This window comes from Choloepus didactylus, chromosome 3 (assembly GCF_015220235.1).
Source record: "Choloepus didactylus isolate mChoDid1 chromosome 3, mChoDid1.pri, whole genome shotgun sequence".
Taxonomy (NCBI): Eukaryota; Metazoa; Chordata; class Mammalia; order Pilosa; family Megalonychidae; genus Choloepus; species Choloepus didactylus.
In genome coordinates, this window is record NC_051309.1 from 172597290 (window position 1) to 172613519 (window position 16230).

General features: G+C 37.1%; 2 protein-coding genes across 4 annotated transcripts in view; one reads left to right on the forward strand and one right to left on the reverse strand.

Annotated features, from left to right (window-relative positions):
- The window catches only part of ETFDH (electron transfer flavoprotein dehydrogenase), a 44978-nt gene extending 43849 nt beyond the window's left edge, over positions 1-1129 (forward strand). For both annotated transcript variants that reach the window (XM_037830902.1, XM_037830903.1), the window contains exon 13: positions 617-1129. In XM_037830902.1, the coding sequence (XP_037686830.1) occupies positions 617-780 (164 nt within the window). In that variant the 3' untranslated portion in view covers positions 781-1129. The remainder of the gene's footprint in view (positions 1-616) is intronic.
- A 393-nt stretch (positions 1130-1522) lies between these two features.
- PPID (peptidylprolyl isomerase D) lies at positions 1523-15735 on the reverse strand. 2 transcript variants are annotated; one of them, XM_037830905.1, is made up of 11 exons: positions 15529-15735; positions 14102-14242; positions 10232-10338; positions 7652-7840; positions 6586-6708; positions 6344-6450; positions 4431-4572; positions 2723-2809; positions 2591-2633; positions 2162-2163; positions 1523-1776 (listed from the first exon to the last, which is right to left on the reverse strand). In XM_037830905.1, exons 1-11 carry the CDS (start codon positions 15611-15613, stop codon positions 1690-1692), a joined length of 1113 nt encoding a protein of 370 aa, XP_037686833.1. In that variant the 5' UTR covers positions 15614-15735; the 3' UTR covers positions 1523-1689. The 2 variants fall into 2 exon arrangements, with proteins under 2 accessions (XP_037686833.1, XP_037686832.1); XM_037830904.1 differs by lacking the exon at positions 2162-2163.
- Between the last annotated feature and the right edge of the window lie 495 nt (positions 15736-16230).

Below are 16230 nucleotides of genomic sequence, written 5' to 3' on the forward strand. Positions count from 1 at the left end.
ATTTTAAAGTCTCAGCCACTGGAATCTTACTTTGTTCCATCTCTCTTTCCCCTTTTGGTCAAGAAGATCCTTTCAATCCCACCATGCTGGGTCCAGGCTCATGTCCAGGAGTCGTTTCCGTGTTGCCAGGCGGATTCACATCCCTGGGTGTCATATCCCACGTAGGGGGGAAGGTAGTGAGTTCATAATGGGAGATTTTTGTTAGGCCTAGCTGAGATGACATTTCTCCAAAAATCCTTTCCCGTTCTACCTCCAGACTAAGGAATATGGGATACCAAAGAATGCTTCTTCACATGTTCACATGTATTTTTTAATTGTTATCACTGTGGGTTATAAACTCAGTTGCCTTTTCAGCTATAGCACCTATATATATAATTGAATCTCAGGCTACTAAACAATGAGTTTTCTTGCTAGTAAAACTAATTCAGACAATTACTGCTGTGTACCTCCTGGTAATATGTATAGCACAATTTATATAAACAGCAATAGCACAAGCAAAGATCCAAGTAATATTCTCTGTGGATAAATAGCCTCCTCTGAGGTTTCTGTTTCTTCTTTTGATTTTTAGAAGTTTAAAAAGTTTGGCACTTCAATGTTATTTGTTTTTACTTTACAGGAGTTTATGAATTTGTGCCTTTGGAACAGGGTGATGGATTTCGGTTACAGATAAATGCTCAGAACTGTGTGCATTGTAAGACATGTGATATTAAAGATCCAAGTCAGAATATTAACTGGGTAGTACCCGAAGGTGGTGGAGGACCTGCTTACAATGGAATGTAAACTGCAACTGATGTTATTTGCAGAACATTTATAGGCAGTTTCTTCAAAAATAATGGGAAGCTAATGTTAAAAATGTTTTAAAGGCTTTAATAAGTGTTAAAGTATCTTACAGCATATTTTTATCAGAATGTTTGGAAATTTTTATACCATACCTAAAACTGTCCCATAAAAAAATTTATGATTATTTCTCTTAAATAAAACTTTCTGAATGATGTAGCATCTACTTACCTCATCAGGTTCTGTCTGAGATTAGTGGTAGCAACAGTGAAATGTAAAATTGACTTTTTATGTACATTTGACTTGCCAAATTCAAGTCTTTAAGCGTAAAAATAAATTACATATTCCAAACCAGGGGTTGCCATCCACTTGTTCTTATGAACAGTTTTATTGGACCACAGCCTGTGGCTACTTTTGAGCTAAAAATGCACAATTGAGAAGTTGTGATAGACTCTGTGGTCCACGAAGCCTAAAATAGTTCCTGCCTGGCCCTTTACAGAAAAAAGTTTGCCCACCCCTGTTCTAGACCATTAAGGCAATTCATGAACAAGTATGTATGTATTTTTCCTAAGTATAAAAATACCAGCACATACCAACCAAAGAGATACAACAAAGGACTAAAGAAACAACTTAACAACAAACAAAATTTAAAGCTTCCATCTATTTAGGAAATAAGATGACGGGGCACCATTATTCTCTGTCAATCATACACAAACAGCCATTTTTAAAAAAATCAACTACACACTATTTTTTAACACTTTTATTAAGAGTGAACTGATATCAGTATTCCTAAACTGTAAATGGGAAATTCAAGCGTCAAAGGATATACATTAGGGATCATATATAATAGATGTCCTTAAGTCTTATTGCCTTTATACAATGAATACAAAGTAAGCAAAACTGAATGGCATATTAAGCAAACATTTTTGCATAAGCTGCTTTCTCTTTATCTTTCTGTGCCTTTATCTTTTGTTGACTTTCAGCAATTCTGCCGGATAGCTGCAAAAAGAATACACAATTATGAGTTCTCAAACATCCAAAAAATTAGGTGACCACAAAACAGATGTTTTAAGATAGTTATCTACCCTTTGATAAAACTTTTCCTTTCTATGAAGTAACTGAACCCTAGTAACAAAAATTGTACTCTGAGAATGAACTATCATTTTCACAAACAAAATCATGAAGGGCAGTCAATTGTGAGAACTCAATTATATATAGATTTGCCTTCTCCCCCTCCATTAGAGAGTAGTGCCTCCCTTGTTTTATTTTAGCAATAAGAGACCAAAAATAATATTTTAACCTTAGCAATGAGACCAAAAATATTTTAAATATCTAGATGTAGTGTCACTTTTAAAAGTTGGCATAATTGAAAACAAGTTTTCACGGCTTTCGTAAAACATTTATCCATTAGCTAGACTCCTAGGCTAGAATTAAAGGTTAAATCCTACAACAAACTTTATTATAGCCACATTCAACTCAAGAAATGGTACCAAACCTTAAATCCATCATGAGTACTGTATCTTTTAAGTGTTGAGCTTTCAAATAGTATTACAATACATCTGAGAACCAGGTCTCAAATTATATAACAGAAATGAAAAAAATTAGTACATTCTAGAAAGGGACTAGAATGTAAGCTCTTTGAGAGGGCAAGGTCCTTGACTGTCTTCTTATAATCAGTGCCTGGCCCAATAACAGGCATTCTGTACTATCTGTTAGACAAGTAAATGCCTAAGTAGCAAAAGGTACAATGATTCATATGGATAAATTCTTAAAGGAAAAAATGAACTTTCTCTATAAAAAAATTCCAACTTACCTTTATCTTCGGGTGCAATCTCCTGAGCTTTCTTAAGATCAGCCTTTAGTTAGAAAAGTTAAGAAAAATTAGGTGTATAATTTGCAAAGGCAGCTATTTTTTTAAAAATAAACATTTAGAACAAAATCTTACCAATGCTTTATCATATTCTTTTAATCCTTGCCATCCTTGAGCTCGGCGGTACAGTGCTTTTGTATTTGATGGATCTATTTCAAGAGCCTAAAAAACAGTGGTAAAATTAATACTTAAATATCTAAGTTACACTAAGTATATGTGCCAGTTCTCAATTTATTGTCCATCAGTTCCAAATCCACCCTGCACTGCCCTGTGATAATGGAGCTGAACCCTGTAAATCTCTCTCCTTTGCCAACTGGCACAAGTTAAGTTTTGAAAGTAGAGAGTGCTGACATGGAAGAGAAGACACTCCTCTTCCAAGTTCCACTGTCCCTTTCGGCAGGCTTCTGCAGTGAGTTTGGCAACAGCACATAAGACACTCCAGACAGATTGCAAATCCCCTAAGTGTGGCACCTCACTTAACCTACCTGCCATCCAATGAGCCGCACCCTGTCCAATGAGGCCTGAATCTCAACCTGGAGGAGAATGGAGCCTTTCTTGGGGTACTCCATCTCTGCCCTAGGGGTAGTGGCTGCTGCTATTCCTTTATTTTTTGAAATCTCTTTACCAATTCCTCATTATGCCAATCTCCTGTAATATTCTTTTGTATCAAACTGCTGTATGGTTTCTCCTTTCCAGATTGGACCCAAAATGATTTTTAGTGAAGTTGTTACATAATCTGTCTCACAAAGGTCAGAAGGGATCCAGCATGAACACCACCAATCTTTTCCTTTGTTTTTTCCTGTTATATGCCCCCTGCTAAAAAATATATTACACTTATTCAACCCACTATCAAATGAGGATCCCATTTTATTTCTACTTGCTCTGGGCATAGCAAATCTATATACATAAGCTTAATGTACAAAATACATCAAAAAGTACTAGGGGTGGTCTTTCTAAAATACATGGTTTGGACAATTTTTCAAAGAAACTATACAATAGGGAAGAAAGTCAAAACTGTTCATTTATATTTAGACATGATAATTTAAAACCTTTTTTTTCCCCCGGTCTCATCAGGTCTAACTGGATCCCAAAAATGCTTTTGTTCCTCATATCTGAGGAAGGTAATGTCACTGTCTTTCTAGCTTTGGTATTCCTGATTGTCCCCCATAAACATAAGTGACCTTTCTGTGTATCCCAATAGTATCTGTTCTCCTTTACAAGTGCTGATAACCCTAAATTCTAACTACTTCTTCCTCCCCCAAATCTGTAAGCTCCTTGAGAGCATGGGTCTGTCTTTTAATCAAAGTAACTGGTAACTATTACACACTGAAAATGTGCAAGCCCTGTTAAATGTTTTACAACACGTGCTCTGTAATCCTTACCACAATCTCATGAGGTATGATTTCCATTTTACAGATAAATTAAAATTTGGTGAAATTAGGAGCTTACCCAACATCACAAAGCCAGTAAGTGGCAGAGGTCTCATTTTAAAATCATGTCTGACTACACTAATAGGTGCTCAATTAATATTTTAAATGAATAAAAGAGCTAAGGAAAAATGTTCTTTGAGGGAAAAAAAGTAAAAAGTTATCTTCAAAAGTACTGACACAGTGCTACAAGCAAAATGGATTGAGAGGAAGAATGGAAGGTCCAAAATATTTAGAGACAAGATGACATAAAAATCTTTTTTTCCCTCATCTCATTAAATCCCCCAAAAAATGCTTTTGTTCACGTTGACTTTCATAATCCAGCTCCTCTGAAGATCAACATCAAACAGACTTACCTCCAAACAACTATCAACTGCTCCCTGCCAATCTGACATCTTCAGTTTACAAGCACCAATATTCAACACACAGCTTAAAGCCACAGGTTGCAGTCTGGAGCTATCTGATTTCTCAGTAACAACCTTTGAACCTTCCAGGTATCTGGAGAAAACAGTAGTAGTATGAATGCCTGTAAGTAAGATTTACCCTACTTCCTCAACTATGCCAGAAAGTGTTAAATCATTTCTGATATGAAAAATGAAATGCTAAAATTAATAACCCTAATGATCACAATGTTTTTTTAAAAAGCTGTTTTTCATTAGAACTTTTCCCCCCAACTTCTCATTCGAAGTGTTAAGAAGTCAATTTAAGAACAATCCTCAAGTCTAAAGATAATTATACACTAGTAAGAACACATTTCTGTCTTTAAAACTTAGGTCCATATTATGTATTTCCCAAAGTAAGCATATATGGAACCTGGGTTCTCACAGTGGGAGAAGGAAAACAGGAATATGGAATAAGAAAAGAGAAAGAACCCCTCCCTGCAGTAATGATTTTGCATTGTATTAGTGTAACTCAATTGTTAATATATTTCCTATCTCTGTCCACTGAACAGACCCAGAAACAATGAGCATATCCAGCCACCATAAGTTAGTTTCTAAAGTCTGTTCCCCCACTGAAAGGAATCTGGGATCTTTGGAAAAACTGCTGATACCAGATCTGAGAGCAAGGGTAAATTTAAGATGTGCCTGGAACATCTTGTGCCCAACAGCAAGTGCTCATAGACTAAAAGGAGTATGTCAAAAAGGATACAGAAGCCAGAGTGAGGTTGATTCCACTAGCCAAATCTGGGACACTCTGAGCATCAAAAAGAATAATGAGTCATAGTCTAAACAGACTGAATTGAAAAAAAATCATGGGTTCATAAGTGATATTAAAAAAAAAGGAGAGGGGGGCTCTTTCAGAGACTGCCAGTTAATAAATGTAGAATAAATGGTAAAAACTAGAAAAATCAAAATTCTGCAGCCATGAATGAAATAACTGATTCAGGCAAGGATTTTCAGCGATGTTAAAACCATTGGGTGAAAGGTGGTTGGGGATGGATATTCATACCACCTCAGAGTGATTATCAGCTCATGGACTTAATAATTATAAAGGGGGAAAAGTACCTTATAACACAGAATCTGGCTGACACCACATTAACAAAGTGCCCAAATTCAAAACAGGGCAAACTGACATATGCATTCCGAATGTGAAGCCATAGATAATATATACCATCACCTACCTAAGTCCTCTAGCCAAAATATTTATCCTTAATCTAATCTTAAGGAAACAAATACAGATGGTATTCTACAGGACAATTGACCTGGACTCAAAAATAAAAACCAAAAAACATACACACACTACACACACACATAAGGAAGACAACTTTTAAAGACTAAAAGAGACTAAAGACATTACAACCAAATGATAAAATGCATGATCGGATTTGGAACCTGGGTTAAAAAAATTGTTTTTGAAACAAGTAGGGAAATGTGAATATGGATTACACATTAGATAATATTGTGTCAATATTCTGAGGTGTTGATGCTGTGAAGAATTTTTTTATTAGGAAATAAATGCAGAAATAGTTAAGGGCAAAGTGCTAAGATACTGCAACTTCCTTTCAAAACTGATTCTGCAAAAACAAATACAGCGAAAGTTAAAAATTGGTGAAAGTAAATAAAAGTATATGGGTAGTCATGTTCTTTTTCTACTTCTCTGTATTTTGAAATTTTTCAAAGTAAGTTGAGGGGAACAAAAGAAATGCAACTATTTCAATATACCCAGTTATTCTGCAAGTAGTTTGCCAAAAATACAATGAACAACTCCGAATTTCAGTTTGTAATTTATGAGTTCTTAAAAAAGTGATTTGTTAAAAATATTATACTACCTTAAAACTTTTGCATATTTTTTAATGGCCATCTCCCAGTTCTGGGATTTGAAAAAGGTATTTCCAATGTTTTTTAAGTCTTCTGCTATTAATAAAATCTTATTTACCTGTAAAAATAGAATACAAATACATACATTTTATTAAGTAATCATTAGAACGGATTCATACAGAAAGCTCAAACTTTTAGTATTAAATATTTTTACTATGTTAATAAAAGGTTTGACTAATCTGAAAGTACTCACGTCTTTTAAATTTATATCTGCATCCTCAGGGAAATCTGGATGACTGTCACCGGAGCCATCTTTTGGAAATATTCCCCAATCATCCCCTTCCTTCAATTCTCCACATTCTGCAATAATGCACAACTGTAAAGATAATCCTAAATTGTGTAAGTGTACTATCATATTAATCAGGTAAAAAATAATAATAATGTGGGTTTAGAATGGTATACGGCTAGAAGTAGTGTACAACACCATCCAAGTCACTTCTAAAACTACAGAGTTATGTAGGAAGACTCCTCTAGCTGCTCTAATATGCCTTTTACATACAATCCAACACAACGTCACTAGCTACAAAAGTATTCCACTGCTATTTAGGAGTTTGGTGGACACAGAATAAGTTGAAAGTTTTATCATTCTCTGTGTAATTTTCTTCAGGTGGGGCATATGCAGTTTACCACTGTTCCCTTTACACACAGAGTGACACTCACCTCCTACAGGTATGAGTTCCCAATTCCTACTCACAACCCTGTTTCATTAGTTTGGGTGGTAATATGGACATTCTGATTCACAGACTCACAAGGATCTTTAGAAGTAATCTAGTCTAAACCCTTAACTAATTTACACAGGATGAGGAAACAAACCAGGAGAAGTTAAAAAACAAGATCAAAGCCAAACAGCTAGTAAATAGCAGAGTCCGGACAAGATTCTAGGTTTCCTGTCCTCTTTCTACTGTGCATACTGACTCAAAGTTCTGCAAGTATAAAGAGACTTAAGAAGTCCATTAAAGATCACCAAGATTGAAGTTGAAATAAGGAAATCTCCTTAAAATCTAGCCTAATCTTCTTTTCCACTATAGACAAAATTTAAAAAAAAAAAAAAAAAAAAAAAAAAAAAAAGCAGCAGATCCAGGCGCCTATACCGAAAGTTATTGTAATATTTTTCCAGCTAATAATACATTTCCTTAAGATAACAATTAAGATGAGTGTATTTCACCACAATTTTTAAATAATCACCTGACATCCTTTTACTTACATTTCCTTAAGATAACAATTAAGGTAAGTGTATTTCACCACAACTTTTTACTTACTTGGGCAGGGTTTTCACCTTTCACTTCTACATTTTCCAGTATCCTTGCCACACCCATTCCTTTAATTACTTGACCAAACACCACATGTTTCCCATCCAAATGAGGAGTTGGAACTGTCGTAATAAAGAACTGAGAACCATTTGTATTGCGGCCTGCATTTGCCATGCTCAACAAACCCTCATGATCATGCTGCAGGAATAAAAATCATTAATAGAAAAAGGTTAGAGATACTAGTCTGAAATAATTCTATCACCATTCACAAAACTAGGGTGGATTGCTGTATCACTTAGATCAAACAACGAAGGGTATACAACTTCGTATAAATTGGGATCTTTAATTCACAAAACATGGGGCACTTAATCATTCCTTAAACTTTAATAAAAGTATATGAAATCAAAAAATAGAAACAATAGCTGACAGAGTGTTATTTCTAAATTGGCCATACTGGGTGTGCCGGTTTGAGTGTATTATGTCCCCCAGAAAAAGCCATATTCTTTGATGGCAATCTTGTGGGGCAGACATAATAGTGGGGATTAAGTTGGAACATTTGGATTAGGTTGTTTGCATGGAGATGTGCCCCACCCAACTGTAGAGGATAACTGATGGGATATTTCCATGGAGGCGTGGCCCCACCCATTCAGGGTGGGCCTTGATCAGTAGAGCCATATAAACGTGCTGACTCAGAGATGGAACAGAGTGCACCTGGGAGTGATGTTTCGAAGAGAAGCAAGCTTGCTGGAAAGGAACGTCCTGGGAGAAAGCCGTTTTGAGGCCGGAGCTTTGGAGCAGACGCCAGCTGCCTTCCCAGCTAACAGAGGTTTTCCGGACACCATTGGCCATCCTCCAGTGAAGGTACCTGATTACTGATGTGTTACCTTGAACACTTTATGGCCTTAACACTGTAACTGTATAGCCAAATAAACCCCCTTTTTGTAAAAGCCAATCCATCTCTGGTGTTTTGCATTACGCAGCATTAGCAAACTAGAACACTGGGAAAATGCTTACACTTCATCTTTAAGATGAAGACGGTAAAGTCAATAAATCTAATAATTCAGTTTGCCCTCTACATGATTCTCTTTTCTGAAAAGACATGACCAGTCTTCCCATGTTTATGGACCTACATTATTCTTTCTTCCTTTACACATCAATAAACTGGGAACAATGATAGGATATTGAACTTATAATGGACATTCAGTTAGGTACTTTCCTAATCTCAAAAAGAATTCAAATCTTGACTCACTCCTTCAGATACTGCCCAAAATTATCTGCTAAACCTATCTCAAAATCAAAATTCCACCTTGTTCCCAATCTGTTCAAAGGTTCTGTGAAACAAAATTTTTTCATCTTTCCACTTCATCTCTTAGGCTTTCCAAAGTTATTCCTCCTTGGCCCATGCATTTTAATTCTTATGTTAGTCTTATACTTAAAATGTCTTCTACCTCTCCAATGTAAATCTAATTAAATTTTCAAGACCACTGAGTTTGCAGAAGGCAAGAACCATGTATCCTTTCTATAGATCCCCTTTCTTTATCATCCTTCCAGTAGCCTCCTTTATTTATATATTAACTGAGCCTCCCATTGCCTTTGTCTTCCCTTAAGCACACCCCTCCCTGTCTTCTATCTGTACTTTAGTTCTTATTAGGCAAACCATAACCAAATTATTCTCTGCCTAACCAAATTTCAGCCACCTTGCAAAATCCCATTTGCCCAGCTTAAGTACCCATTTCCTCCTCAATTTCTTCCTTAATAATTTGGATAATACAGATATCTTTCTCCTATAGTGCATAAAATGTCAATCAATTTATATTTATTTGCATGCTATATTATTCTCCAGTTGTTCCATGTGTTTTAACCTTGTCTCCCCAGAAAGATTATAAAGTTCTTGTCATCAAGGCCTTTTATTTTTATAAACCTTTTGGTGCCAGGAACAGTATTGAGCATATAGTTGCAATCAATAATTATTATTTTAAAGACTGATAACATTTTCTTTTCAAATTATTCTGATTACCTTGCTCATATTCCTCATTTCCAAAGATATCACTTTATCTTTGTACCTACATGTTCATTCTTATAACTTGAGTGATGCAATATACCCCAATTACATCTTGAGATAATGATGATAAGAAGGAACAGGCACCACTAATGTTCTTTAGGAGTTTGGACATTAACCATATCCGCTAGTTTGCAAATCCCCTGACATCCTGGATATTTGCAGTGGTATTGTTGCTCTTCAAATTCAAGGATAAAGATGCACAAGTTACCATCCTTCCCATAATGAGAACATTTTTCCTGGAAGCAATTTTGCCATATGGAGACTATACATAAAAACTCCTTGACTTAAATGAAGTATCTAAGAACTGGATCACACCAATACAACTGTAGAATGTCAGCCAAATAAAATCATTAATGGATGAAAACTTTCCATATTAAAGATGCACATTTACAAAAATGATATCTTTTACAAAAAGAGGAAGATCTAAGCACACTTGGGACATTTATTGGGGTCTTAATCCAACAAGGATTCCAGTTAAATAGTTACCTTTATATTAGCAAATAAACATGCATTTTAATCTATTTTACCTTATAATGGAAATTTTCATCTTCAAATTTTTCACCATAAATACTTTCTCCACCTGTTCCATTCTGATTTGAGAAGTCTCCACCCTGAATCATGAATTTCTTAATAACTACAAAAAAAAAAAAGAAAATGGCTATCAGACACTAAGACATTTGCCTCTCCCCCAACCCACTCCTACAGCTCCATATTTCTCACAAACTAAGTGCAACCTACTTTTTTTTCTTCATAGAGCAACTGAGGTTTCATGTTGTTTTGCAACATCAGACTTTATACCAACACACAAGAAATATGGTTCACTTTCATGCACATAATATTTTTGCACAATAGTAATAGTCGAAAAGAAACACAAGTGCACATGTATACTCACAGTACCAATTTTACAAATCAAGAAGAAAATATTCACTGGTCACTAACTGTCATACATGAACATCTTGCTACTTGACAAAGTTATGGCACTTAATCAATCAGGACATGGTATACCACATCTTCTCTAGGTTAAAAATAATTTCAATTTGACCTAGATTAATACTGCTAATTATATGCATCTTAATTGATACAAAGTGGATTAGAAATCTGTAATCTCCAGCTGGAAAGACTGCTTCAAAATGAATGAGTTTATCAGAGGTTTAAAATAACTGGGAAATTTGCCAGCAAGCACCAAGCCCAAGCTTGAGGATTGGCCAAATCCTGACAAACTGTCTTTCTGTACTTGCCAGGAGGTCAGGGGATCACAGGATAGATGGCATGCATAGATACGTGGCACAAGTCTTGAAAAAGCCGGTTGGGCCTAAGACTTGCCAACTGCAGAAGGTCCAATAGAAGCAGCAATATAACTATTTAAAGTTAAAGTACATTTTTTTTTATTAGAGAAGTTGTGGGTTTACAGAACATACATAAAATATAGGATTCCCATACACCACCCTACCACCACTTGCACTGGTGTGGAAAATTTGTTACAACTGATGATGGCACTTTTTTGTAATTCTACTATTTTTTTAACAATGGTTACAATTGAAGAAAGATTATTAAAGTAATACTACTAATTACTGTCCAAAGTTTACATAGGGGTATTTTTTCCCCCATATTCCCAACCTAATTCTTTTCATGAATGTCTTTATTTTATTACTTATCTACCCATACACCGGATAAAGGGGGTATCAAGTCACAAGGTTTTTACAAACACATGATCACAAGATAAAAGTTATATAGTTATAAAATAATTATCAAAGACCAAGGCTACTGGATTACAGTTCAACATTTTTAGGTATTTCTTTCTGGCTACTCTAATACACTAGAAACTAAAGAAATATCTATATAATGAGTCAGTAGTCACAATCATTTGTTAAATCCTAACTTCTCCGTTATAACTCCTCCCTCTCATTTGATCATTCTCTCAATCTTCAGGGATATCTGAAGATATCTAACTTCTTTGTGCTGAAAAGGGTGTTGACATTACGGGGTGGAGGAATGAAACTGGTTGATGTTCTTGGAGAGACTGGTACCTCTGGGTTTCAGGGCTTATCTGGCATAGGAACAATCTGGAGGCTTTAGGTTTCTGAAAAAATAAACTTGATAAGTAAAACTTTATAGAGTCTTAGAACTCAGGGTATTCTTTAGGGTTTTCAGGAATACTGCTGGTTGGGGCTTGGCATACAGTGGCAAACTGCAGTATCTGGCTAAAACTTGCATAAGAGTAACCACCAGAATGACCTGTCAACTCTCTTTGGAATCTCTTAGTCTCCGAACTTTGTTTCATTTCTTTTCCCCCTTTTGGTCAAGAAGGCATTGTCAATCCCATGATGCCAGGGCCAGGCTCATACCTGGGAGTCATGTCCCACATAGGGGAGAGGGTAGTGAGTTTATTGGCAGAGTTTGGCTTAGAGAGAATGGCCACATAGGAGCAACAAATGAGGTTCTTGAGGGGTGGCGGGGGGGACTCTTAGGCATAATCATAAGTAGGCCTAGCTTTGCCATTACAGAAATAAGAAGTCTCCTAAGGGAAGCCTCAAGGCTGAGGACCTGGCTTATTAAATTGGGAGCCTCTAATACTTGAGAGAATATCAGGAGTTCCCTAGTGGGGAAGTTTAATACCTCCACATTTTTTCTCTAGTCCCTCAAGGGACTCTGCAAAGACTTTCCTATGTTCTGCCCAAAATACACTGGAATGTACCACAGCATTACATTAACCTGTACAGAATAACAAGATCTCATTTCCTATTCTAGATTCTATGTAATCAGGGTGTTTAAATAAACTGACCATATAGGTTAAATAAGAAAGTGTGCTACAGAGAATTTAAATTTTGGACAAAATGAACATCTCTTCCTTTGGTCTCACACAGATGTGGAAATTTTAACATACAGACAATATCACAGACCATACAATAACTGTCCTTTTGTTTCTAGCTTATTTCGCACAACATAATGTCTCAAGGTTCGCTCACCTGGTACAACCTATTTTTACAGCTTGATCTCCCACTAACCCACGAAGACTTAATTCAAATGGAACCTCCCCTATAAAATTGTCTCTAAGATCCCAAAGTGGCTCTCCTAATTTTTCTCCCACAATATCTTGACTCTACCTCCATTTTATAACATATAATGATTTGTCACTTCCACCAAACAGTGTACTCCCTGAATGCAGCAACTGCTTTTTCATTCTTGTAACTATGTGCAGGTGGCTGGGCACATATTAGTTACTCAATAATGTTTGCTGCATTAAGAGCAATTATTCCCAGTAGAGGTTACTTCAGCAAATATTATTATTTTGTGTCAAGGAACCACCCCCAGGTTCAGATTCCCTAGAAGAAATCAGAGAACTCAGCATTTGGTCATACTACAGTGATATAGTAAAGATGCACAGACAGATGATAAGGGAAAACACCACAGGTATCATCTAGAGGAATCTGCATGTAGGGTTTCTTGTGTTCACTCCCTCCCATAAAGTGTCACATAAAGCACTCTTCACCAGCGACAAAAATGTAGTTACATGTGTGATATGTTTCTGCCCAGGAGAGCCTTTTAGAGATTCTAGAGCCCACAATTTTTACTGGAGGCTGATCAGGTAGGCGCTTTCTGCCTAGCACGTAGAAAATTCCAGACTCCCAGGAGGAAAGCAGTTGTTCAGCATAAAGCACACTGTATAAACGGTCTAAGCACATTAAGTAACCCTTAATCATATAGGGAATAGTTTAAATGTACAGTTCTCAGACACTGCCTGAGAGCCAATGTTGCAAGCAGACCCTTCTAAAGATAGAAGTCTACTGTGCTAACTCTTTTCTGCACTTCTTCTTATAACATTCTAGCATTTTATTAAAAATTTAAAAATCAATAGATATTTTTAAATTATTAATTTTTCTTAATCAAGTTTTATAAAAATGTAACTACTCATATATATAACTCAGCTTATTCATTCATTTATTGACTGTCTACTCAATAACTATACCAGATGCTGAGGATGAAATTGTGAGAAGATATAGTTCCTGACCTCATGGAACCTACAGTCTATAGGGGGAACCATCAAAAATTCACTAAACAATAAGGTTTATTTATCATCGCCATACCCTTCATTTCTCAATATTCTCATCCTCTTAAAGGAGTGCTGTAAGACTAGTGAAGCTAGGACAGTCCATGTATTTACAGATATACCTTAGTGTCCTCCCATAATACATGGAGATGGAAGTTTGTATTAATTCCACCTCTCCAGTCTAACTTTATGAAACTGAGCTACTGCCTCAGATGTCAAAACATCTTCTTGGAAACTAACAGTACCTTTAACCTTCTCCCCCTACTTTGTGGTTTCTTCCCTAACTTCTGCAGAACAGGAGTTTATTATCTATTTGGAGAACAATCAGATTCAAAAAACGAGCACATACTTCGATGGAAAGGGCATCCTTTGAAATGGAGAGGTTTCCCAGTGGTGGATCCAATGCCTTTTTCTCCTGTACACAATGCACGAAAATTTTCTGCCGTTTTGGGGACAATATCTGCAAACAATTCTAAGACAATTCGACCGACTAAAAGAAAAGAAAATGAAATCTTATCAGTATGAAAAATAAGCAACCAAATGGGCAAATGATAAAAGAACAGTTGGTTTAATTATGGTGACTGAAATCACCCATGAATTTTCAAGTTTCCCTTTTTTGGTTATTTTTCTAATATTCAAATGTAATGTACCTAAAGGAAGTGTCACCTATATAGATTAACTTAAAATAATTATTCTTCTATATCATACAAAGGATATAAGTAATTACAGTAGCAAGTTAACACTATATAGAGAACATGAAGTACACATGGTTTTAAATTCTGAATAATTGCCTCAACATATACTCGGAATTTCCAAGTAACCAACAGGAGAAAACTAAATACCTGTTAACCGGTCAGGCTGGCCCAATTTTATGTATAACTATAGCCTTTGTGTTCTGTGGAACCTGCCTAGTGCAGGCTCTGAGGCACAATGAAAAATACTGTCCTTCCAGAAAACTCTTGAGGTAGATGAAATTAGAACCCAGCACTAGTTAGTTAGTTAGCACTAATTAAAGAGAAGGGGTGTGTGTGTGTGTGTGTGTGTGTGTGTGTGTGTGTGTCCATATCCATCCATGGGATTCCTGAATCCTGACATATCCTTATGTACATGCACTCAAAGATATACTGCCCGGCCAGCAATTCTAACATGTTCCATCACAAGAGCACTTCAGTTACAAATGAGCATCCTCCCTGAATCACAAAGCCTTATGCACTTCTGAGTTGCTCTGTAACTAAGGCAACCATGTTGCAGCTTCGAACTCGTTTATCCGATACTAAAAGGAAAAAAGATTCGACTAACTAGACCTCCAAAAGTCAATAACAAGGAAAAAGCAATAAGCAAACAACTCACTTTAATTTATAATCAACATGCAAGTGCCCATATGTTTTCTGTGGTAAAAGACACACTGGGTAACTAGAGTGCAGCAGACACGTATACCCAAGTACTATCTGAACAGTTCCATCACAAGCATAAAGTAACATACCCACTCGGTGGCTCAAAGCGGCGAAAGGTGCAACCAAATCAAAAGCGACATAAGCTCGAAGGCCGCCACAATCCCCGAACCTGAAATTTCTAGAAATTTCCAGAAACTTCCTCATGACCGATGGCACTGACACGAAAGCGCTGGCTAGACCTAGCTTCGGATCCCCGAGCTTGTTCCAGCGGTCGGGTCAGAACAGCCATGCCCTTCGCGCTACAGAGCAGTCCCCGGGATCCCCCGAACCCCGGGAACCCTGCTTTCTCGGGGCCCCTCCGCTGGCCTTGGACTCTACTCACCTCGCTCCCCTCCGATATCCACGTCAAAGAAGACTCGGGGATTGCTGGGGTTGGATGGTTTAGCTTGGGGGGATGGGTGCGACATCTTCACTTGCAGACGCTTTAGGAAAGGATCAAACCACCTGGTCACCGTCCCGCAGGTCACACCAAAATCACCTCCCTTCACAGACCCCTGGCGGCGCGCCGACGAGCTACTTCCGCCGCGAGGCCCAGAAGTCGCGACTCGACTTCCGCCGCCGCCGCTGGGCGGTGCTACATGCGCATGAGCAGATGTGCTTCAAGGTGATGTTACGAGTCCTCAACTCACTCCTCTCTTCCCGTTTCTCCAGTTTTCTCAGTGAATTTAACAGCTCCAGTTTTTACACCTTTCCTTTGAGTTGCATTGCCTTTCCTACTGTCATGGTGTATAAGAGCTTTGGAGCCAGACATCCGAATTCCAGCGTCAGCTTTGCTCTGACTGACGCGTAATTTCCCTGAATCGCAATTTGCTCTTCTGGAAATTGAGAATTTAAAAAATGATAACGTTGGGGGATGGTTTTGAAGATTAAGGAAGTAAATATTTTAGCACAATGCCTGTCACAAACTGGTGATAGCTAATCAAAGAAGCCAATATTACATTGCAGTACAAATGATAGAGCTTAGACCAAAGGCTGCAGTCAGAAACTTGAGAGTCCAGAATAGAGCATGGTTTAGATTCCAGAT